Source organism: Monodon monoceros, unplaced genomic scaffold (assembly GCF_005190385.1).
Source record: "Monodon monoceros isolate NGI ecotype Baffin Bay Population unplaced genomic scaffold, NGI_Narwhal_1 Super_Scaffold_4, whole genome shotgun sequence".
Taxonomy (NCBI): Eukaryota; Metazoa; Chordata; class Mammalia; order Artiodactyla; family Monodontidae; genus Monodon; species Monodon monoceros.
In genome coordinates, this window is record NW_021703781.1 from 66089624 (window position 1) to 66116142 (window position 26519).

General features: G+C 36.9%; 1 protein-coding gene across 1 annotated transcript in view; it reads left to right on the forward strand.

Annotated features, from left to right (window-relative positions):
- The first annotated feature begins 86 nt into the window (after positions 1 to 86).
- The window catches only part of NHLRC2 (NHL repeat containing 2), a 59095-nt gene continuing 32662 nt past the window's right edge, over positions 87 to 26519 (forward strand). The window contains exons 1-4 of the mRNA XM_029245741.1: positions 87 to 470; positions 3373 to 3525; positions 15754 to 16209; positions 18664 to 18785. Of these exons, the coding sequence (XP_029101574.1) occupies positions 293 to 470; positions 3373 to 3525; positions 15754 to 16209; positions 18664 to 18785 (909 nt within the window). The 5' untranslated portion in view covers positions 87 to 292. The remainder of the gene's footprint in view (positions 471 to 3372; positions 3526 to 15753; positions 16210 to 18663; positions 18786 to 26519) is intronic.

Consider the following 26519-nt stretch of genomic DNA (forward strand, 5'->3'; position numbering starts at 1 on the left):
TGGCCCAGAAGCCTTTTCCATGTTGAATCTGGCGCTCTGAATGTCCAGGCTCAGCTGCGGCGAGAAGATTTAGAAGGGGCGGGGTAGGTTGGGACGGTAGTTTAATTACGTGCCTGGGAATTGCGTCAATTTGTACTTTAGCATTTGAAAAAAGTGCTGTGAACGTGGAGTGGCGCTGGTGGAGAGTGAAGCGAATGTGCGGTTTTGAAACCAGAGGACCGTAAGTTCCTCTCCCTCCAAACGAGACCGTCCCGCGGGCTCTGCGGCCGCCTCTGGACCGTCCGGAGAGAACATGGCGGCGCCCGGAGCCCGGAGCTGCAGCCTCTCGGGCCTGCTCCCGGCTCAGACCTCGCTGGAGTACGCTCTGCTCGACGCCGTCACCCAGGAGGAGAAGGACAGCCTGGTCTACCAGTATCTGCAGAAGGTGGACGGCTGGGAGCAGGACTTGTCAGTGCCCGAGTTTCCGGAAGGTGAGGGGCTGGCTTCGGGGTGGGGACCCCTCCCGGAACCTCCCCTTCCTCGGGGACGGCGCCCTCCCCTGAAGCGGTGGGCTAGGCGTGGTTCTGCGGCCGCGCCCGGCAGAGCCGCTTCGCCCAGCCGAGCCTCTGTCCCCAGGCGGCGGCGGTGGCGGAGGAGGACCGGGGGTTTGTGGAGGGCGGGCACATGTATCTTTGTCTCTGTTTCCTCCCTATCTGCCCGGGCCGTGTGTTAACTCAGTAGACTTTCCCGGACTGTTTCGTGACCCCTGTTGGCAGTGATTCCAGTGTCCGTGCCCATTCAGTCTGGTTGCCCAGCATCGTCATCATCTTTGTGCATCATCCTAGCTTCCATTTATTGATCACTTCTTATGGGCCACACACAGCCCTAAACACAAGGGTATTATCTTATTTGATCCTCTCTGCAAACCATTTGAGGTGCTCTTCTTAGCCCTATTTTATAGTTGGGAAACTGAGGCCCGGGGACAGGGAGGTTAAGTCGTCTGCCGAGGGCCTCACAACTGAGAACGGCTAGAGTTGGATTATACAGACACCCCTCCCCCCCCGTACTGCATCGGCCGGTTTCTTAACTGTGTCACACTCCTCCGTTCAAAGTCGTGAACCTTGTAATTTTAATAAATCTGAATCAATTATGGCCAGTTTCCAGGTTTGAATCCTGGCTCTGAATGTTTGGAGCACGAGGGAACTGATAGTCCCAGCAGTGCTGCTTGTGAAGCTCATCTTGCTATGATAAATGAAACCGAACTTTACCTTCTTTGGTTGGGACTGGCATTGTTTTGACTGGTGGTGTTGGCGTGCCTCCTGGCATGACACTGAAACCACATGTATAGTTAATTGGTTCGATGTGGCAGGGTTCAGTATCTCATGGGAGGTCTATTGGAACCTTGCCTCTGACGACAGCTTCGTCTTTCGAAGCCTTTTGCTCTCGCCTTCATACGTGCTTACTTTATCTGTTATTAATCCTATACTGGACTCGAATTATTGTGGAATTCTATCAAAAGAATTGGGTGCATTAGTGCTTATCCCATCAAAGAAACTTTAAAAGTTTATATACATGAATGTGTATTTTTTTTTAAAGTCTGTAAGAAGTTAGTTATATATCGTACCCTGTCGTAAAACGGGCATGCCAGCAGCTAGGATTTGGGCCAGTGTTTTTATTTTCTTGTTTGTATCTACGATGAGTGTATTTCATTACTATGAGATTTGATCTTTGTGACTCATACATAATACAACAAAATATTCAGGTTTCATATTTGACACAAATTTTCTGCTGGACCTGATTATTGAGAACAGAATACTAGATGTGAGTTTTTTCTTGGTTTCTTTATCAGTTATTGTAATCAGGAAGTCATAAACATAACTCAGAAACACTGTGCTTTGTTAATTTCTTCAAAGAAACATGTTTTATGAGAAGCTGTGTGGTATAATGGATGGATTCAGACAGATCCGGAATTAAATCCCAGTTATTCCATTTGTCAGTTGCATGATTTTAAGCAAGTTAGTTGACTTTGCCAAGCCTTACTTTTCTCACTTACAAAATGGAAGCAATTATTTACCTTTCAGGTTTATTATGCAGACTATATAGTATATCTAAAGTTCTTACTTCATAGGGGAGCTCAGTAAATGTCATTGTTAGCAGCTTTTAAAGTTATATTCATTGTTATTATTGTTATTATGAAGTGAATTATTAAGTCTGGTAAGCACCTAGCACAATAAGTGACATGTAATTATACTTTCCCTGCCTCTCCAATCTAAGTCACTTGACTATTTATAGAAAATAAATTTGAGACAAATTCATAAATATTTTAAAATTAGGATTTGAAATATACATAATTAGTTTGAAGTTTTATAGGGTCACTTGATCTGGCATACTATTAAAACTTTATCAAAATGGATATTTAAGACCTCACTGTACCCTAAACCTCACTAGGTGTGACTAATTGGCAGAAATATTAGTTTGATTTGCAGACTTTTTTTTTTTTTAGAATTTTGTTTTAATTGAGTAACTTCAGTTGCTGTTATTAGTTGTTAGCTGTTATTATTCATTTGTTCCACCCAGCTTTGGCTTTCAGTTTGTATAATATTTCCAAATACCTGCTTCAAGTTATAATTAATACTTTTAGTATCTGCATTTATTTACTTATAAGCAACAAACTCTATCTTTGTTTCCTTAAATTGGTTAAACAGAGATGCTGTACTTTTAATCTACTTTTGTGTAACAAAATTTTTCTTCATAGTGCATAGTTAAAATTGTAAATCATGGTCAAGTAATTATAAATTCTAATTTACAAAAGTACAGATTAATGAGATTCTGTTTTTCTTTGGAGGGAAGGGAACATGCTCTTCTTTAATATTAATGTTGCTTCCATGAAATCTATAATAATAGCAGTGTGTTTTGCTTAACTTTGCATTTAAAATATTTTGTATTTAAGGTCTCATTCAAATCCAGAGCATTTCAGCTCTTTTATGAAATTGGCTTAGGTATTTTGTATGTTTATCCTTATATTTTAACACTGTTTTTTGATATTTATTCTTAAGGTTGACCTTCATTCTCAGTAGCCCATTTGTACCTAATCATGTACTTAAGTCCTTTTAATATTTGATATTTCCTCTTATTTTTACCTAAATATGTTAATCTTACTTCCTTTCACACACAGACTAATATACCATTTCTGAAAGAATTTAGTAGCTTTTTCTTACTATATTTGCAGACTGTCTCATAGTAGTAGCTTTCCCATCTTCGACCTCCCCACTCCCTTCCTGCCCTGCCAGTCCCTTCCTTAGAAATAATAATTGTTCACATTTTAATAGAAAGTTTTAAGTAAATTATCTTGATCATTTCCTTTAATCGTTTTTTATTTTGTGTAAATTTCAGGATTAGAATGGCTGAACACAGAAGAATCTATTTCTGTCTACAAGGATCTATGTGGAAAAGTGGTCGTCCTCGATTTCTTCACCTACTGCTGCATAAACTGTATTCACCTGTTGCCTGATCTTCATGCATTAGAGCACACATACTCTGATAAAGGTATCTGCCCTTTAATTGGTTTCTAACAGTCTGTCCTGGCATAGTCAGTGGAAGAGTAGCTGACTCATTTTGCTCATAGGAGAATGAAACATTTGGCAAGACTTCAATGATTCTAAAGTAATTTCTAATCTATGAATTAAGGACTCCATGTACCTTTTCTTGAAGAGTTAAGCTTAGTGATAATGGTTTGCCTTCCTAAAGAACCAGCATTTAGTCTATGGTCTTTCTTTAAAGATAGGACATAGTTTACTTTTTTCATGATCAAGTATTTTAAAAAGGTCATTTTATATACGTGGACTTACCTAAATTTGTTCTATGAAGAAACGAAAAAATGAAATGTGTGACTAATTTTATATTCTTGTTGTGATAAAAAGGTTTAAAGTTCTTATTAGGAAATATGAATAAGCTTCCTTTAATTTCAAATGACATAAACTACTACCTGTGCTAATATTTTGGAAGGCAAAATATTATAACAGATACTTTTTCTTTGACCCTGCTTTATTTAAAAATTATTTATAAAGGTTAATGTTTTCCAAAGCACACCAGGAAATCCTTTTTTATGGTATTACAAATTCTGAAAATGTAAGAGGTTATACTTAGTATTTTCTTTAGAACTTTGACATTTTTTCAGATTTTTTTCTTGTTTACTTCTTTCTAAAAAGAGAGCATATGGGATAAATGAAACTAATTAAAGGTTCCATTTAATTAGGCTTAAATTAATTGAAGCTGTCCTCTTGGCAAGTGACTAAAAAGAGGGGGTTACTGATCTTGTGAGAGTAAAGATGAGAATAGAGTATACATGTACAAAAATGAAGGATTTCTTGAAACTTAGTTTAAAAAAAGGAGTGTTGGATAAAATCTTCAGTGCAGGTGAAACTTCAGATGCTTTTAAATTGTAACAGACTGTATCTTGGAATTGCCTATCGATGAGATTTACCAAGAACTCAAATATTCCCAATAGGTAAACCATGTTTTCAAAAATTCATCTATATTTAAGAAACATGAGTATTTCATTATCTCCTAGGTTTTGGATACTTGTGTGTCTTGTTCAAGTCCATGTAATAAATACATTTATTGAGTATTATGTGCAGGGTACTCTAACTGCTGGGGAAATATGTAACAAAGTTGAATTAAAGCATCATGGAACATGGGGAAAGGACTAACTCACTTTGCCTAGAAGCTTTGGAAAATATTTCTCAAGAGGAGGAGACAATTAAGCTGGAACTTGAAAAATGAGCAGGAGTGCAGCTGAAAGTGAAAATGGGGCAGGAGGGACACTCCTGGCTGAGGAAGTGACAGGTAAACAAGGAGGGAAGCACAGAAGAGTAGGTTTGGAGAGTGGTAAATAGTTTAGTGTCACAAGGTTATAGGGGCCCCTGGGAAGAGTTAAAGGGGAGGAAGGCAGATTAGGTTCAGACTTGCGTTACGAAGGGCTTTGTATAACGTTCTTAATAGTTAATGGACTTTTTCATCCACTGAAAGTACAGAGATGTTTAAGGTTGTTTTTGATTTACTTGTTTAAGAGGAGGATGACAGTACGATTTGTGTTTCAGAATGGCACTTACAGACTGGGTTAAAAAATCCCAAAGTTAACCATTTCCTACTTAAGATCACCCCTAATGGACTGTTTAACTTAATTGGTTAACCCCATACCTGAAGCAAATTCAGTGGCTTCTTAGAATGGATCCTTAACAATCTCTTTACCAGTTTACTGAAAATACTTTTATAACACATTGTGACAAAAAAGAATAACTATTTTTTATATATAAGTACACTTCTGAAAAGTAAAATACTTTGTAAGTGGTTTCAACATTGTAATTTCAAAGAAACATTACTTCATTATTATGCTGCTGTATGAAAATGCTGGTAACTTAGAAATAAAAGATTTTTGTATTGCTTAGAAGATAAGTTCAGTTCATATTCACAAAAGCAGGCATACCTAGAGATTATCATATGAAAGTTCAGTAGGCTGTCACTAAATTTGCTTTCTTGCTGCTGTCCTTTTTATTTTTATTGGAGTATAGTTGATTTACAATGTTGTGTTAGTTTCAGGTGTACAGCAAAGTGAATGAGTTATATATATGTATATATCCATTCTTTTTCAGATTCTTTTCTCATATAGGTTATTACAGAATATTGAATAGAGTTCCCTGTGCTATACAGTAGTTCCTTGTTAGTTATCTATTTTATGTATAGTAGTATGTATATGTTAATTCCAGTCTCCTAATTTATCATGATGCTGTGTCTTATTTCATTACTATCTGATGTTTCTGAATTTATCTTCAGCAATGCTATTTATGTTCTTGAAGAGACATTAAGCAGACTGTTTTTATTCCATGAAATATTCAGTTCATTTTATCAGTAAGCTGGAAATGCTCAGCTAAGTGAGGAAGTGCATTTTAATTCAAAAACACTCTGAAAGAAGCCCACTTTAATACTCAGCCTCCTTCCTCTGTAAACAGCTTTTAAAGTCTAGTGTGTAATGGTGACCAGTATCACTTTCACAATAGCGTGAAAGAAATTATAAATGCCAAAGATCTAAAGCAAAAGTAAAAAGATACTTAATAGTAATGAATGGTTCTGGTTTCTCCTTGAGGGTTTCTAATTTCTTTTACCTGTTTATGCTGGATACATTAATAATATATAATACCCAAATTTAGCACAATGGCTATCATCTAAGGAAAAGCACTTGTTTTTGTTTTTTGCTGTACGCGGGCCTCTCACTGTTGTGGCCCCTCCTGTTGCGGAGCACAGGCTCCGGACGCGCAGGCTCAGCGGCCATGGCTCACGGGCCCAGCCACTCCGCGGCATGTGGGATCTTCCCAGACCGGGGCACGAACCCGCGTCCCCTGCATCGGCAGGCGGACTCTCAACCGCCGCTCCACCAGAGAAGCCCTGAAAAGCACTTGTTTTATAAGAAAACATCTAGTAGGAAAACTTGGCATATTTTAAAATGTGTTTGCTAGGTGAATGTTAATATAATTAAATCAGACTTTAAAAACCTAAATGCCATAACACTGCTGAGTAAACGCTGGTGTTCTCGTTATGTGGTATATGCTGTTTTTCACTTTATTAAAAATTAGAAGAATGTATTTCTAATTTATAGGGAAACTAAACCTTTTAATGGGTCAATATACAGTTTTACTCTGTCAGAGTTCCCAAAACCACCCCCAGGTCAATAATTCTTTAGGACTCACAGGATTCAGCATGTAGCTGTACTCATGGCTATAATTTATTACAACAAAAGGACAAAAAGCAGAATCAGCCAAGGGAAAAAACGCCTGGGGCTGAATCCAGGGGAGACCAGGAGCAAGCCGAATCCTCTCTTGGTGGAGTCGCCTAAGAGGTGCTTAATTTCCCCCAGCAAAGAGTTGTTACAGCGAGTTAGGATGTTGCCAACCAGGGAAGCTCACTAGAGACAGCACCCAGCACTTCAGGCCTTGTGAGCTACTCTCATCAGTTCTGGGAATGATGGGAACGCTTCCGAAATACAGGCAAGGACCAGCCCTGTAAGCAGGTCTTTGAAAGAATAGTAGTGGGGCCTGCTATGTTAACTCTTTTTTGTACACATTTCACACTTTCTTTCTGCAGCACCCCATATACTGATTATTCTTTGTTCTTAAATAAAGTATGATGAAAATATTGGCTGATTTATGGCAAACTTTCAGAGTGTTTAATGTAAACACAGGGAAATGTCAGTTTTTGAAATTAAAAAAAAATTCACATATGCTTCTGGTCTCTGCTTTAATTTAGTGTTTGGGTGATTTTGATTTTTTTTTTTTTTTTTTTTGTGGTACGCGGGCCTCACTGTTGTGGCCTCTCCCGTTGCGGAGCACAGACTCCGGACGTGCAGGCGCAGCGGCCATGGCTCACGGGCCCAGCCGCTCCGCTGCATGTGGGATCTTCCCGGACCGGGGCGCGAACCCGCGTCCCCTGCATAAGCAGGCGGACTCTCAACCACTGCATCACCAGGGAAGCCCCCGATTTTTTTTACTTCATGTTTCCATCTCTCCACATCCTTCTTCCCTTCCCTCCCCTCGGGGTGTTCTAGCCTCTGTGACCTGCCTTCATCTTTTCTTGCCTAGTAAAGTCGTGCTCGCCTTTTACATCTCAAAATGCCTCAACTTACAGGTTTTGTAACGTCTAAAACTCCTTAAATATTTTTAGTTTTTGCATTGAACTAAGTTATTATACTGCCTGTGATTAAACTATACTGTTTGCTATATACTATATATAAATATGTTATATACTACTATGCATAATTGTATTTATATGTCTACACGTTTCTGAAAAATAAGACCTTTGTAGTTAGTTCCCTGACTAGGGATCGAACCCATGCTCCCTGCAGTGGAAACACGGAGTCCTAACCTCTGGACTACCAGGGAATTCCCTGAAGTTTCTTAAATGATTTTAAAAAGTTATTACTAATATTTTAGAAGCAGCTATTCTTTTTATTTGGTTTTACCTTTTCTCTTTCCCTTTCTTTTTCCTCTCCCTCTGGTCTCTCTTTCTTCCTTTTCTTCTTTCCATGTTTTATTTTAAATGTAGTAGTTTTGATCCATGTGTTGGCAAAAGATCCATAAAGGGAAGACTCTTTTACATCCTGTTTTTTATTCTGTATGATTAGTAGAACAAGCAAAATATTTTAAGAAAAATTTCTGTCACTTTAAGGTTGTTGACACTGAAAACATGAGATGCATAGCTATTTGGCAGTTGTCCTTGTATGTAGATCAATATAGATATTCTATTTAGACAATGTGATGTGGTCTATATATTGTACAAATATGTTTCTTCAGTATTTATGTCCTGTCCATTCATTTCCTATTATGTATGAGACACTATGCTGGTAAATAATAAAATAGTGTATGGTCCCTAAATAATTAATAGGAATTACAGTCTAACAAGGGGAAAACTTACAATCAAATAACCACACAAATATTTTTATAATTTCTGATTAGTGCTAAGAAGGAAAATTACAGGACTTCCCTGGTGGCGCAGTGGTTGAGAGTCCGCCTGCCGATGCAGGGGACACGGGTTCGTGCCCCGGTTCGGGAAGATCCCACATGCCGCGGAGCGGCTGGGCCTGTGAGCCATGGCCGCTGAGCCTGCGTGTCCGGAGCCTGTGCTCCGCAACGGGAGAAGCCACAGCAGTGAGAGGCCCGCGTACCGCAAAAAAAGAAAAAAAAAAGAAGGAAAATTACAGACTGCTATGAAAACGAATAATGGGGTTTACTCTAATCTGGAAGAATTAAAGAAAGCTTTTTTAAGAGTAAAAATTGAGCTGAGATCTAAAAGACAGGTATGACTTTGCTAGGTGAGAAGGTTCCAGGCAGAGAGACACTGTGTGTCAAGGCTTTAAAGCAAGAGGAATAATGATATTCTGGACGAACTAAGAAAGTCCTGGTCGCTACAGTACCCTGAGGGAGGGGAAGAAGAGTGGAAAAAGATGCTGGAGAGGTGAGATGTGGTTTTTGCATGTGGTTTTCCATTGGGAGAGCCTAGGAAGGATTTTCTGCCAGAGGGTGATGTGATCAGATTTGTGTTTTTTAAAGATCAGTTCATCTCCTGGGTGGGCAGCTAATTAGTGGACAAGAAATGGATTGGTGACAAGGCTATCATGCTCCCTATGAGATATGATAATAGCTTAGCCCGTTATAGATGTTAAGATCAATAGGACTCAGTCATAGATTAACTATGGGTGATGAGAGAGGGCTGGTTGGTTATTACAGAGATATCCTAGGTAGGTTTCTGGCTTGTATAATTGGAAAGACGGTGGTGCCATTTGGTGACAGGAAAGGCTGTAGAAAGGACGTTTAGAGGGGAAGTTCGTGAGTTTAGTTTGAAGTACCTTTGAGACTTGCACTTCATTCTCCATCTGACTTCCATTGCTTTTAAGAAAAAGATCTCAATCCTTATGACTTACGAGACTGACCCTATCTGTATGTTTATTCTTGTTTTGTCCCATGCTCCCCTTTGTTCTCTGTGTTTAGTCACTTACCTTCTTCAGTCTCTGTCTTGTCCCACTTTTCAATGTGTTGTTTTCTCTCCCTGAAATCTCCTCTGTTGCTCTCTTCACATAGTTAACATCTTCTCATCATTTAGATCTCACCTCAGTCATCACTTTTTCAAAGAAGTGTTGGGATATATTGACCAAAGGAAAAAAATACATTTTTTGAAGTAATAAGATATATATTGTATATATATATTATATATATAAAATATATTTGGACTCAACTCATGGTTTCTTTTTTAATTTATTATAAATCATTTGTTTTGATTTTCAAATTTTCTGTATTTGACTAATGGGATCCCCTTCAAGCTATCACTTGTGTCCTTCTGACATGTCCTTATCATTCTCTGAGCACTTCTTTACTTGTCACAACAAAATATTTCCGGGTTCATCTTGTACTTTCCCAGCCGCATCTCTGAATCAGCCACTTCTCCAAGGAGCTCTCATTCCTTTTAGGATTGAACATTGGGAATGGTTTTGAGAAACCACGATCTGGGCACTAGACGTGTTTGTTGCTACTGGGGTGTCTTTGCTTCCAGTCCCTCTCAACTAATTTAAAAATTACTTAAACTAGTCCCTCTCACCCACCATGAGGTTATGTTATTCATTTGAAATATAGCTAGATTCATTTGTTTCTGTTTGTACTTTTAGGCCCCCTTTCTCCATTTCTGTTGATTTTGTTTTCGAGTATGCAAAATTATAACATGGTCTGAAAGTCAGGACTATACAGAAAGTATAGATCCATCCACCCATCTCTTCTGCCTGTTCCTACATTCTCATTCTTTCTGTCCCATTCTTTTTCTTTTTTAAAATTTCTTCTTTTTTTAACATAAAAACTGACATACTATTGACATTTTTGTGCACTTCACTTTTATCATGTGACATTTTTCCTGGTAGTCACTCCATATCAGTTTATAAAGAACTTCCTGGTTATTTTTAGTAGCTGCATAGTACTTGTGTGTGTGTATGTGTATACCATAATTTATTCAGCCACTCTCCTATCCTATGTATTGGCCCTTACTTTGTTTCCAGTATTTAACAAACAGTGAATAATCTTGCGGATACAATTTTGTACTGCTGGTAGTATATCTTAAGGGTAGATTCCTAGAAGTGGGATTGCTTGGTCAAAGTTAAATGTATATACAATTTTGTTAGATGTTGCCATGTTCCGTACCAGGAGGACTGCACCAGTTTGCATTCTTTTTTTTTTTTGGCTGCACCACACAGCTTTCGGGATCTTAGTTCCCCGACCAGGGATCAAACCTGGGCCCCCTGCAGTGGAAGTGCAGAGTCCTAACCACTGGACTGCCAGGGAATTCCCTCAGTTTGCATTCTTACTAACAGTGTATGGTGTCTCTTTCCCCGTTGCTGCTCCAGTAAAATGTGTTGACGTATTTTTACATTTTTACTGGTTTAGTATATGAGAAATGGTATCTCGGTGTAGTTTTAAATTGCATTTTAGAGTGGAGTTGAACAAGTCTTTTCATATGTTTATGGCTATTTATTGTAAATGGGGTTTTGTTTACCATTATATACTCCAAAACTGGGTATTATGTAGGTATATAAAGTCCATTGATTTCTGTGTGTTAATTTTATATTCCACAACTTCCTGAATCTTTTATTATTTGGGTTAGTTTTGTAATTGATTCTCTGGAGTTTCCCTAACATACTATCATATTATCTGCAAAGAAAATTTCCAGTTCTTACGCCTATAACTGATTTCTCTTGTCTGATTTTGTTGTCTACTATCACCCTTCCTACTCATTGTTAAATAGTAGTGGAAGCAGTGGACATCTCTGCCTTGTTCCTTATCTTACTGGAAAACTTCTAGTTCTCCATTAAGTTAGAGGCTGGTTTTAGGACTCAGTTATATTTATTTACTCAATTAACAAATCATCAGAGTACAAAATTACTTTAAATTATATCTCAATAAACCTGATGTTAAAAATAAAAATCTATCTCTGCTACTTCTGGGTTTGGAGGAGAATGGTGGCTACCTAATTTTGTATCTCCCCATGTCCCTTTCCCTCGCTCCCCAAACATAAAAACAACAGGGAGAGTAAATAGAACCACACTTGATCCTACGTTCAGCAATACTAGGAGACAGAGAATATCATGGCCTTCAAATTACCTGTAAGTTGTGAAATAAACTTACTTCCATTAAAGATCCTGCTGCTACTAGCCAGCAGGTGCTGAGAACAGAAATGGGGGAGGCTTAAAAGACTCCATGAAAAAAAGAAAGTGGTTCAGAGGACTTAGGCAAAGCACAAACAGAGTAATCCCCTTACCTGCAGAAAGAGAAACTCCAACACTAAGTGCAAAATACTGAACACAGGTTTGGATATACTAGAACATAGTACTAGCTCTTGAAAGAGTGTGGGACTGGGAACAGAAGCCTCAGAGAAGCATTGCTTCTGGAAGAGAATCAGATATGTAGAGGTGTGTGTAGTTTCCCTTGGAGATAGTCTACTGAAGGGAACGAAGAAGATAAGAGGGGAAAAGTTAAGGATGCTGCAGAAACAAAAGAATATACACATCAACTCCTTCTTCCAATGGCGCTATCTGAAAAGAGACTGCACAGGAAAGGGGGACTGTCAGAGGAGGGCACTCTCAAGCTAGGAGCTCTGTCCAAAACCTGATTAGGGTTATTAAAAAGCAGATCACATCCATGTGAAACTGTAAAAAGCTGAAAATGTGATTCAAAGTTGAAATGCTGATGAAAATTCTCAATCAAAAAGTTGACAGAAACTATAACACAGTCCTCCATACTGAATGACATATCCTCTAAAAGTATTGAGGAATAATGAAAAAGCTTGAATCAGAAATTTAAAAACTAAAAACAGAAATGGACGTGCCCCCCCACCCCCGCAAAACAAAGGAAGAAATGAGTGTTGATTGAACCAGAAAAGAAATAGAAGAAAAAAGTCCGAATAATATTAGAGATGAAGACTAAATTACAGGGTGTCCAAGGGATAATAAATTCATGTAAAAATGTTATAAGGGGCATTGAGCTAAAGCAGGGATATAAAAACAGACTTAGAGACTGAAAATGAGCTTAAAAAAAAAGTAGTAAAAAGGGTTAGAGAGGAAATGATTGAATTGGAAGACTAGGAGAAGAGGTCCAACATAGACTACTTTGGAGACTGGAGAAGAAAATCAAAACATCTGACCAGAACTAATATCTAAAATTAGAATCCAAGAAGACATTCCAGAAATAAAAGGAACCTTAAATCTACATATTGAAAGGGCCTACTAGACACCAGGGAAAATACCCAGAACAACCTAAGAAGTATCCTAGTAAAGCTATTACACTTTAAATATGTTTTAAAAAAATCCTCAGGGCCTCTAGGAAAAGATGACTTTGAAAGACATGTAAATTAGACTGGACAGACTTTTCACAAATAACATACAAAGCAAGGTAACAGTGAAGCAACGTTTCTACGAATCTTAAGGAAGTACAAACCAAGGATTTTATATCTAAGCAGCTGCCTTTCAAGAATCAATCAAGGTTATAGAAAGTTTTTTTTAATTTGTTTTAATAAATTTATTTATTTACTTTTGGCTGCGTCGGGTCTTCGTTGCTGCGAGCAGGCTTTCTCTAGTTGCTGCAAGCGGTGGCTTCTCTTGTTGGGCTGTAGGCGCTCACGCTTCAGTAGTTGTGGCACGTGGGCTCAGTAGGTGTGGCTCGTGGGCTGTAGAGCGCAGGCTCAGTAGTTGTGGTGCACGGGCTTAGTTGCTTTGCGGCATGTGGGATCCTTGCGGACTACGGCTCGAACCCGTGTCCCCTGCATTGGCAGGCAGATTCTTAACCGTTGTGCCACCAGGGAAGTCCTAGAAAGACGGTTCTGAATGTCCAAGAACTCAGAGAATACTGTGCCCATGTGCCCTTTCTGGTGAATCTACTTGAGGGAGATTCTAACCAGGTATGACTAAGGAAACTCCAAACGGATGAATGAAGACTTCATACGTGTATTTGTAGAGCTGCGACCAACGAGGATGAGGCGTTTTGGTGAATCAGTCAGAGTTTGATCAGGGGAGAAGGAGTAAGGAGAAATAATAAGGATTTGTTAAAGGCACTTGACTATGTAGTTGTGGGAGCTGGTTAACTAGTCTACATGTATATAGCTGTTGCTTCTGTGTCTGATGCCTCAATTTGAAGTCAGAAGTTCAGGCAGTTGAAAAGGAAAGATGGATAAGAAGTAGGGGAGATCAAGGGTAAACTACAACCTGCACGCATGAACTGGAACCCGTAAGGATGAACTGGAACCTATGTAAGCTTCCAATTTAAATAATGAGGTGACCAGAAAAATAAGTTTGTACCCCTCATCAGGAGCTAAAAACTTGCCTGGCCCAGGAGTTGCAAAAGCTGCGGGAGGAGATCTGGCAGGAGCTGGTGCAGCTGCCGGGGCCCAGCTGCTACCCCACAACCACTGAGGTGAGCCAGTAGATGAGCTACAGAGTGTGTAAACTGCAGTAGCACCTGGTGCCCTGCACCAATCTTCCAACAAGAGAGGATATGGCTGCTGCTGCCCTTAACACCTTCCAGTTCTCTCACATAATATCTTGTGGTCCAGGATAACCCAGAGCTAGGCAGGGAATAGAATACTGGAAAACAATTCCAACTTAGCTAAATCGATAAATCCATCACCCAAGAGTAGAAGAATAATATAACATCATATATTCTGACAAAATTAGAAAGAATGCAACTAAAGAAAGATGGAAAGAAAAAGGAGAGAGGGGAAACAGAAGACTATTGATTATTGTATATTGTATTGTATATTGTATTATTGTATAATAAGTGGTAAAGGATGCCATTTAAAAATGATAGGTCAGATAGCAAAAGGTTATAAAAATGGGGATTAATACTTTTATAATATTAAAAGTATTAATAGAAAATAACCACTGGAACAAAAATAGAAAACTTTTTTTTTTTAAGAAAACTTTTAAAATAGAAATAAGTTGCTTCCTTTATTGCTTGATACATGGATATTCCTAATCGTTTTATCTTTGTTGTGAATGCTTTTCGCATTAAAACGTTTCTTCCTTTGCCCTGTTTAATGCTTTGGGGCTTGAAATCTACCTTGTCGGGTAGATCCTACCTACCAGGATCACACCCTTATGTTCCTGTTGCTTTCACTTGCCCACATATCTTTGTGCATATCTTTATTTTTAGCTTTTCTGATCCAAATCATTTTAGTAGGTGAGTTAAACCCATTCACATTTATTTATAAGTAGTGTTATGTATAGTTACTGTGTTATTTTGTGTATTAGGTTTTATTTGCTGTTTCTCAACATGATGTGCTTTTTTGCTATTTTACTTTACTGATTTCTTTTGATATGTAGGAAGTGTTGTATTTCTCTTTTATTGGTTATCTTTGTGCTTATAACTTTAAAAAATAATAATAATGAACATTTGTTGAAGTTTTACAGTAAACTAGGTACTATGCTAAATGTCTTATACAGATTTATCTTTTTAAATCCTCAAAACTGACCTATGAGGCAATTCCTGTTATTTTCCCATTTTACAAATAAGAAAACTGATGCACAGAGAGATTAAGTAACATGCCCGAGGTTATCAATGCTGAGTTTTTCTCTGAATCCAGCCTAACACTTCATACTTTTTTTTTTTTATATTATTTTCTTGATATACTGTATTGATTAGATAGAAGAAATATGTTGTTTTTAGTTTTTAGTTTTCAGCAGGTCTGCTGTCTACAACGAGGTTTGTTCTAAGAACTATACAATAGGAATTTTAAATAAAGACCTTATGGAAACATCTTGCTTATATTCATTATGTTAATCTATAATAGAGTTAGGTCAGAAAAATTTAAGAGGATAATGTGATAATAAATACCAACAAAAAGCAATCATAGTCACTGTGAATTTCAAAGGGGATTAAAACAGGTGGAAAAAAGTTATAAAATTTCAACATCTTCTAAGAAGATAGAGAATATTATTTTAAAGCTTTATCTAGATAAAGGACACAGGGTTGTAAACTTAAAATAGCTGCATGGTTTTGATCATATGTGTTTGAATTTAGATTTAAATGTTAATTTTTTATTCATGAGTGTAAACGCAGTTGAAGATACTAATTTAGTTCTGTGTTTCCTCTTTTTTAATCTCTGACTATTTATTTATGACCCAAAACCTAATATGTGGATGGTGATACTCAAACTTTAAAACTTCATAATGTTCAACGTATAACTTTTCCCGTTTAGATGGTCTTCTGATTGTTGGTGTTCACTCGGCTAAGTTTCCAAATGAAAAAGTCCTGGATAACGTTAAGAGTGCTATTCTTCGATACAACATCACCCACCCTGTGGTTAATGATGCAGATGCCAGCCTTTGGCAAGAACTAGAAGTTTCCTGCTGGCCAACTCTGATCATACTTGGACCCCGTGGAAACATGTTGTTTTCTTTGATTGGAGAAGGACATAGAGAGAAATTATTTTTATATACTTCAATAGCTTTAAAATATTACAAAGACAGGGGACAGATCAGAGATAATAAAATTGGAATAAAACTCTATAAAGATTCTTTGCCACCTTCACCATTGCTGTTTCCTGGCAAAGTAACAGTAGACCATGTTTCTAATAGATTGGTAATAGCAGACACTGGACATCATAGAATTTTGGTCGTCTGGAGGAATGGACAAATTCAGTACAGCATTGGAGGTAAAGTTTGCTAATTATGTTATATAATGTATTTTACACTATACATGTAAAAAACTAGTTCAAGGAAATGCATTAAAATTGAAATTTATAAATAAGAACTAATTGTAGAAGGGCAATATACACTGATTTTAACTTCATCAGAAATTATTTTGTTAATTGTGTCTGAATTAATCTCTTCTCACTCCCTCAAAAACAAACAAAACTACCCAAAAAAACTCCATTAAGATCAAAAGGAGGAACTCTTTTGTGTAATTTTCAAGTATATTCATATATCCCATCTTGTTTTTTCAAAAAACTGCCACAGTATTATATCTTATGAAAGTATTATATACATTTTAGATTTTGGGCATTTTAAATGGAAGTATTTCACTTTCCATCAAAATATAGCCATATTTATTTGTTTGTTTGTTTGTTTATGGCTGCGTTGGGTCTTTGTTGCTGCGTGCGGGCTTTCTCTAGTTGCAGCGAGTGGGGGCTACTCTTCGTTGCGGTGCACAGGCTTCTCATTGTGGTGGCTTCTCTTGTTGCAGAGCATGGGCTCTAGGCAAGCGGGCTTCAGTAGTTGTGGCACGCGGGCTGAGTAGTTGTGGCTTGCGGGCTCTAGAGTGCAGGTTCAGTAGTTGTGGCACACGGGCTTAGTTGCTCTCCGGCACGTGGGAGCTTCCCGGACCAGGGCTTGAACCCGTGTCCCCTGCATTGGCAGGCGGATTCTTAAGCACTGCACCACCAGGGAAGTCCCTAGCCATATGTTTTTTAAGACCACAGCAATACCCTAGGAAGTTGAGTCTTAGATTATGAAATAACCTAGGATTTGTATATTATTATACTTTTCTCTCCTTCCATAAGAACTTAAGCATACTTCTGAATCCATTCCATTTGGTTGTAGTGAAATAAAAGTATCATATAGGCATAGATCATTTTCTTTCATATCTCCCTGGTCTTGATCTAAAAAGGGCTCTTATTGACATCTTATATAATAAAATCTGTTAAGTACATTATTAATCCTGCTCACCAGGCTGAACTGACATCTGACAACATAATTAGTCAAAGAGAAAAGTAATTCATCTCTTTGCAATCCTACTTTGGTCACACATGCAGTGTTAGTACATAAAGTAGGGATATCAACATTCCTGATGCAAATAAACTAATAAATAAACTAAAAAATAAACTAATTGTTTCCTAAGTCCTGGGGCTATTCTTAGTATGCCAAGGTATCATTCCCTTAGCTCTTGAATTCATTTGTTTCTTATTTGTTGTTTCTGTTAGAGTATGTGTGTGTTCTATATTGTTTATTTTGCTTGGGCAACTTGGTATTTTGGTTAATAACAGGAAGTTATGACAGTTGTTACTCAAAAAGCATCTGTTATAGCAAATTACATTTAAATGGTTAAAAGTTTTTAATAGATTTCTAAAATTTTCTAGTTTAGATGGATAGTCTCCTTTGTTAAACAGAGGAACCAGCAGCAAGCTACCTTTTCCAAATATGTTTCTAGGAATATTGTTATCTTGTGATAAATTTATAGTTATTCTACAATTTTTAAAAAAGAATTCCGTGGTCAGATACACTCAGGAAATACTGGTTAGATGTGCTTTAAAAGATTTTTGGTGGTGGTGGTGTCACTGTACTCGGATCTTGTACTCTGCCTAACGTCTCTCATGAATATGTGAGAGGAGGTTATAGTATACAGTATTTTCCAATCTGAAGTGATCACAGCACTCTCCCTTTTTTTCCCCAGGGAACTCTCATCACCAGCAGTAATAAATAGTATTATTAATAATAGTAATAATAGCAAACAAAAATATGCCTGGCATTATTCTAATCACTTTACCTGTATTAATTTATTTAGTCCTCACAGTGCTATGAGTTAGGTATATTATTAATTCCATTTTACAAAAGAGAAACTGAGACACACAGAACTTGCCCAGATCATCAGCTAGGAAGAGCTAGGGTTTAAACGAAGTCTGTTAACTTGGGATTCATGGGCTATTAAGAAATGCTTGAATGATCCTCATGATTTAGGAACCCCTTGAAATTCCTGTGACATTTTATGGGCATGTGTATTTTTGTAAGGAAAGGGTTCGTAATTTTCAGTTGTAATCAAAGGAGTTTATCTTCCAAAATTGTTAAAAATCATTCATCTAGATTGTAAAAGATTTTATTTTTTAATTCTTTCTAGTCTAGATAATAGGTAATTCAGATGCTTTTTGAAGTAATTTCTTCTGCTATCTACTACTAAAGTGTACTAGTAACCATTATCTAGTAAGCCCTGTCATTAGCAAAATTTATACTCTTGAGAAAAATAGGTATCTTGGGATACAGTTTAGTTTTTAGGTAGAAGTATCAAGTTATTTATATTAAAATCCCAGCTTTAAATACAAATTTTATTTTTTCGGTGTTAATTTGAGATAACTTTAAGTGGAAAAATTTTGTCTTACAGCTATCTTGTCTTGTAGGACCCAACCCTGGAAGAAAAGATGGAATGTTTTCAGAGTCAACTTTTAACTCACCACAAGGTGTAGCCATAATGGATAATATCATATATGTGGCAGATACAGAAAACCACCTTATAAGAAAGGTAATTTTCCATTTTAAATAAAGTTTTAATCCTTCTAATCAGAAAAACTTATATTTACTTGCTACATAAATATTTGAAGTGAGAGGGTGTTGCTTAAATACTTCAGATCATCCTCATTCAGCTTTTTTCAGAGGTTACTTGCTTTAACTTTATTCTTAGACAAACCCATCAAATCGTTTTTTAATTCTTTATTTTAAAGTCATGTGCCTAATCACCCCAAAGCTCGTCATTTTGAGGTATTTTCCTAACTACTATTTATAAAGAGATGCTTTGTCCTTTTTCAGTTAAATTTTCTCAAACTTACAAATAAAAAACATACCACTCCTGCATCCCTTCAGCTCTTATGCTTTGTCTGGAAATATTTATCTGTCAGTTAGTCTTAAAATTTATTTTATCTCATTATAAAAGTAATATATGGTCTTGTTTTTAAAAAAATGAATTAATACATAAAGGTAACAAAGGTCTCCTAATCATCTATTCAAGCTCTCCAGGGGTAACCAACCATTGTTAAAATTTGTGTGTTCAGAAATTTTCTACTCACGTATGAATAATTTTATATTGAAAGGACTGTCTCTAGAGAATCTTCTTCTTTAAACAAATGGAATCATAATGTACATACATAATTCCTACATTCTTTTTTTAACTTTTTTTTTCCATGTTAGTCATATGACTATGACTGCATAGTATTACCTAGTTATTTTAAACATTTCTTATTGATGAGCATTCTGACTGTAATCTGTTGGTCTTTAAGTTGTTATTTCTGTTTGGAAAATAAGTAAGTTCATCTAACCTATTCCGTCTGAACATATATGTACTACATATTGTACCTAAGTACATTTAGGTACTTCCCTGCTTTTCTCGCTATTTCTCTCTCGATATTTTTGCCCATTTATATTATAAAAATTATCAACTGATATATATATAATAGGAAAAAACATATGTAGAACATTTAGTAATAACCACTGTAATGTAAATCTCCATGAGGGCATGACATCTGTTTTCTTTACTACTGAAATCCTAAGCACCTAAAACAGTGCCTGGCCCACAGTAGGTGTTTATTAGATATTTGTTGAATTAATTTATAAGCAAATAACATCTGTTGAATGAAGCATTTTCTAAAGCGTGAATTCCTCTTAATATGAAAAGATGTTACATGAAAAAAGGATTTTGTGGATTTATAAATTAAAGCAGACTTGTTTTTTTTTTTGCGGTACGTGGGCCTCTCACTGTTGTGGCCTCTCCCGTTGTGGAGCACAGGCTCCGGACGCGCAGGCTCAGCGGCCATGGCTCACGGGCCCGGCCGCTCCGCGGCATGTGGGATCTTCCCGGACTGGGGCACAGACCCGCGTCCCCTGCGTCGGCAGGCGGACGCTCAACCACTGCGCCACCAGGGAAGCCCTTAAAGCAGACTTATTTTTTGAAAGTCTTGCTAATATATTTTAATATGCTAATATATTGTGAATACACTAGTGGGGGGATATCTGTGTGGTATTTCTAAACTTATTTGACCAAGGAGCCCTTTTTAGGCAGAACTTTTCATAGGACGAATAGCTTAATGTTGTATACTCTGGGAAGAGTGCTTTTATGTTACTAACTCCTTAAAGGTCAGTATTTCCTTATCATCATCTTTTGGGGGTTCTGTGCTTCTAAAATTCATCATAGGGTCATAGATATCTAACAGGATATTGAAGTAGTAATATATGTAGCCCACAACATACAGGGAGTACTTGTCCTTTTTGATTTTATGTTATTTCTCTTGCTTTAGGACTTAGTGGGTTTTGGAGTATTGACTGCATTTCAAATACTTTTTAAGTAGCATAATCATGATAACAAATACAGGTTACTCGAGGTCATTTTTATGACTTAGTTTAGTGTCTGCAAAAATGGAAATGAGAGAATTATGATTTCTTCCTTTTGTTTTAAAAAACAAAAGTTTTAAAAGTATAAAAATATTTATTGTATTTTACATTTGTTTAAGATCTCATTTGCAGAGGGTTGATCATACTCCTACATTCACAGCTCATGAACATCATTGTTCCATGCCGACCTGTCTCTTGTTAGAATAACTTATTTATTAATTTGTAAATTCCTCTTCATCTCCATTCCCATTTCCCCTGCCATTCCCTGTACATAAGTACTCCTATAGGCAGCCTTTCTGATATGTTTGATTCACATTTTCTTATTTATCTGTGACCTTGTAAAACATGTAGTATTTTGTGTGTGTGTTTTCTTTTTTTTTTGGTGTGTGTGTGTTTATAACAACTTTATTGTGATATATTTTACATAGTACAAAGGTCACCCAATTCATGAATATAATTCAGGAATTTTTAGTAAATTTAACAAGTTCTGTAACCATCACCATAAATCATTTTTAGAACATTTTCAACCTCCTAGTAAGAACCCTCATGCCCAATTACAGTTAATCCCCGTTCCCACCCCCAGCCCTAATCTACTTTTTGTCTCTGTAAATTTGCCTCTTTGAACATTTCATATAAACAGAATCATACAGTATATGGTCTTATGTGTCTGGCTTCTTTCATTCTGTGTAATGTTTTTGAGGTTCATTGATGATGTAACATGTCAGTAATTAATTCCTTTGTATTGCTGGATAGCATTCTGTTGCATGTATAAACCACATTTTATCTGTTTAACAGTTGGTGGGCATTTAAGGTGTTTTCCAATTTTTGGCTATTTATAAATAATTCACATATAAGTTTTGTGTGGACATACATTTTTATTTCTCATGGGTAAGTCTGTAAATACTGGAAGTGTTGATTCATATGTTTTATATTTTGTGTTTAACTTTTTGAGAACGTGCTAAACCACAGTGGTTGCATCATTTTACATATCTACCTGCAATATATGTGGGTTCCAATTTCTCCATATCTTCACCATTACTTATCATTTTTCATTTTCTTTTTTTTTTTTCCATTTTCCATTTTTAAACTTCTAGGCATTCTACTAGATGTGAAGTGGCCTATCATTGTGGTTTGGAATATGTGTTTCTCTAATGAGGAATGATGTTGAGCATCTTTTCCTACGTATATGGACCATTTGTTTATCATCTTTTGAGAAGTGTCTATTCAGATTCATTGACAATTTTTTATTGGGTTTTTCTGTTTTTTATTATTGAGTTGTAAGAGTTCTTTATATATTCTAGATGCAAATTCCTTATCAGATATATGATTTTCAATACTGTCCCACATTCTGTGAGTTGTCTTTCTTTTATATATATACAAAAGTCAATTGCTTTTTTTTTTAACATCTTTATTGGAGTATAATTGCTTTACAATGGTGTGTTAGTTTCTGCTTTATAACAAAGTGAATCAGTTATACATATGTTCCCATATCTCTTCCCTCTTGCGTCTCCCTCCCTCCCACCCTCCCTATCCCACCCCTCTAGGTGGCCACAAAGCACCAAGTTGATCTCCCTGTGCTATGCGGCTGCTTCCCACTAGCTATCTATTTTACGTTTGGTAGTGTATATATGCCCATGCCACTCTCTCACTTTGTCACAGCTCCCCCTCCCCCTCCCCATATCCTCAAGTCCATTCTCTAGTAGGTCTGTGTCTTTATTCCTGTCTTACCCCCATGTTCTTCATGACATTTTTTTTTTTTTTAGATTCCATATATATGTGTTAGCATACGGTGTTTGTCTTTCTCTTTCGGACTTACTTCACTCTGTATGACAGATTCTGGGTCCATCCACCTCACTACAAATAACTCAATTTCGTTTCTTTTTATGGCTGAGTAATATTCCATTGTATATGTGTGCCATATCTTCTTTATCCATTCATCTGTTGATGGACACTTAGGTTACTTCCATGTCCTGGCTATTGTAAATAGAGCTGCAGTGAACATTTTGGTACATGACTCTTTTTGAATTATGGTTTTGTCAGGGTATATGCCCAGTAGTGGGATTGCTGGGTCATATGGTAGTTCTATTTGTAGTTTTTTAAGGAACCTCCATACTGTTCTCCATAGTGGCTGTACCAATTCACATTCCCACCAGCAGTGCAAGAGTGTTCCCTTTTCTCCACACCCTCTCCAGCATTTATTGTTTCCAGATTTTTTGATGATGGCCATTCTGACCGGTGTGAGATGATATCTCATTGTAGTTTTGACTTGCATTTCTCTAATGATTAATGATGTTGAGCATTCTTTCATGTGTTTGTTGGCAGTCTGTATATCTTCTTTGGAGAAATGTCTATTTAGGTCTTCTGCCCATTTTTGGATTGGGTTGTTCGTTTTTTTTGATATTGAGCTGCATGAGCTGCTTGTAAATTTTGGAGGTTAATCCTTTGTCAGTTGCTTCATTTGCAAATATTTTCTCCCATTCTGAGGGGTGTCTTTTGGTCTTGTTTATGGTTTCCTTTGCTGTGCAAAAGCTTTGAAGTTTCATTAGGTCCCATTTGTTTATTTTTGGTTTTATTTCCATTTCTCTAGGAGGTGGGTCAGAAAGGATCTTGCTGTGATTTATGTCATAGAGTGTTCTGCCTATGTTTTCCTCTAACAGTTTGATAGTTTCTGGCCTTACATTTAGGTCTTTAATCCATTTTGAGCTTATTTTTGTGTATGGTGTTAGGGAGTGTTCTAATCTCATACTTTTACATGTACCTGTCCAGTTTTCCCAGCACCACTTATTGAAGAGGCTGTCCTTTCTCCACTGTACATTCCTGCCTCCTTTGTCAAAGATAAGGTGACCATATGTGCGTGGGTTAATCTCTGGGCTTTCTATCCTGTTCCATTGATTTATATTCCTATTTTTGTGCCAGTACCATACTGTCTTGATTACTGTAGCTTTGTAGTATAGTCTGAAGTCCTGGAGCCTGATTCCTCCAGCTCCGTTTTTCTTTCTCAAGATTGCTTTGGCTATTTGGGGTCTTTTGTGTTTCCATACAAATTGTGAAATTTTTTGTTCTAGTTCTGTGAAAAATGCCAGTGGTAGATTGATAGGGATTGCATTGAATCTGTAGATTGCTTTGGGTAGTAGAGTCATTTTCACAATGTTGATTCTTCCAATGCAAGAACATGGTATATCTCTCCATCTGTTAATATCATCTTAAATTTCTTTCATCAGCGTCTTATAGTTTTCTGCATACAGGTCTTTTGTCTCCTTAGGTAGGTTTATTCCTAAGTATTTTATTCTTTTTGTTGCAGTGATAAATGGGAGTGTTTCCTTAATTTCTCTTTCAGATTTTTCATCATTGGTGTATAGGAATGCAAGAGATTTCTGTGCATTAATTTTGTATCCTTCTACTTTACCAGATTCATTGATTAGCTCTAGTAGTTTTCTGGTAACATCTTTAGGATTCTCTATGTATAGTATCATGTCTTCTGCAAAGAGTGACAGCTTTACTTCTTCTTTTCCGATTTGGATTCCTTTTCTTTTTCTTCTCTGATTGCTGTGGCTAAAACTTCCAAAACTATGTTGAATAGTAGTGGTGAGAGTGGACAACCTCGTCTTGTTCCTGATATTAGAGGAAATGGTTTCAGTTTTTCACCATTGAGAGCGATGTTGGCTGTGGGCTTGTCATATATGACCTTTATTATGTTGAGGAAAGTTCCCTCTATGCCTACTTTCTGGAGGGCTTTTATCATAAATGGGTGTTGAATTTTGTCGAAAGCTTTCTCTGCATCTACTGAGGTGACCATATGGTTTTTCTCCTTCAATTTGTTAATGTGTATCACATTGATTGATTTGCGTATATTGAAGAATCCTTGCATTCCTGGAATAAACCCCACTTAATCATGGTATATGATCCTTTTAATATGCTGTTGGATTCTGTTTGCTAGTATTTTGTTGAGGGTTTTTGCATCTATGTTCATCAGTGATATTGGCCTGTAGTTTTCTTTCTTTGTGACATCCTTGTCTGGTTTTGGTATCAGGGTGATGGTGACCTCATAGAATGAGTTTGGGAGTGTTCCTCCCTCTGCTATATTTTGGAAGAGTTTGAGAAGGATAGGTGTTAGCTCTTCTCTAAATGTTTGATAGAATTCGCCTGTGAAGCCATCTGGTCCTGGGCTTTTGTTTGTTGGAAGATTTTTAATCACAGTTTCAATTTCAGTGCTTGTGATTGGTCTGTTCATATTTTCTATTTCTTCCTGATTCACTCTTGGCAGGTTGTGCATTTCTAAGAATTTGTCCATTTCTTCCAGGTTGTCCATTTTATTGGGATAGAGTTGCTTGTAGTAGTCTCTTAGGACGCTTTGTATTTCTGTGGTGTCTGTTGTAACTTCTCCTTTTTCATTTCTAGTTTTATTGTTTTGAGTCCTCTCCGTCTTTTTCTTGATGAGTCTGGCTAATGGTTTATCAATTTTGTTTATCTTCTCAAAGAACCAGCTTTTAGTTTTATTGATCTTTGCTATTGTTTTCTTTGTTTCTATTTCATTTATTTCTGCTCTGATCTTTATGACTTCTTTCCTTCTGCTAACTTTGGGTTTTGTTTGTTCTTCTTTCTCTAGTTCCTTTAGGTGTAAGGTTAGACTGTTTACTTGAGATTTTTCTTGTTTCTTGAGGTAGGCTTTATAGCTATAAACTTCCCTCTTAGAACTGCTTTTGCTGCATCCCATAGGTTTTGGATCATCGTGTTTTCATTGTCATTTGTCTCTAGGTATTTTTTGATTTCCTCTTTGATTTCTTCAGTGATCTCTTGGTTGTTTAGTAACGTATTGTTTAGCCTCCATGTGTTTGTGTTTTTTACGTTTTTTCCCCTGTAATTCATTTCTCATCTCATAGTGTTTTGGTCAGAAAAGATGCTTGATATGATTTCAATTTTCCTAAATTTACTGAGGCTTGATTTGTGACCCAAGATGTGATGTATCCTGGAGAATGTTCCATGCGCACTTGAGAAGAAAGTGTAATCTGCTGTTTTTGGATGGAATATCCTATAAATATCAATTAAATCTGTCTGGTCTATTGTGTCATTTAAAGCTTCTGTTTCCTTATTTATTTTCATTTTGGATGATCTGTCCATTGGTTTAAGTGAGGTGTTAAAGTCCCCCACTACTATTATGTTACTGTCAATTTCCTCTTTTATAGCTGTTAGCAGTGGCCTTATGTATTGAGGTGCTCCTATGTTGGGTACATATATATTTATAATTGTTATATCTTCTTCTTGGTTTGACCCCTTGATCATTATGTAGTGTCCTTCCTTGTCTCTTGTAACATTCTCTATTTTAAAGTCTATTTTATGTGGTATGAGTATAGCTACTCCAGCTTTCTTTTGATTTCCATTTGCATGGAATATCTTTTTCCATCCTCTCACTTTCAGTCTGTATGTGTCCCTTGGTCTGAAGTGGGTCTCTTGTAAACAGCATATATATGGGTCTTGTTTTGGCATCCATTCAGCAAGCCTGTGTCTTTTGGTTGGAGCATTTAATCCATTCACGTTTAAGGTGATTATCGATATGTATGTTCCTGTGACCATTTTCTTAATTGTTTTGGGTTTGTTTTTGTAGATCCTTTTTTTCTCTTGTGTTTCCCACTTAGAGAAGTTCCTTTAGCATTTGTTGTAGAGTTGGTTTGGTGGTGCTGAATTCTCTTAGCTTTTGCTTGTCTGTAAAGTTTTTGATTTCTCCATTGAATCTGAATGAGATCCTTGCAGGGTAGAGTAATCTTGGTTGTAGGTTCTTCCCTTTCATCACTGTAAGTATATCATGCCACTTCCTTCTGGCTTGTAGAGTTTCTGCTGAGAAATCAGCTGTTAACCTTATGGGAGTTCCCCTGTATGT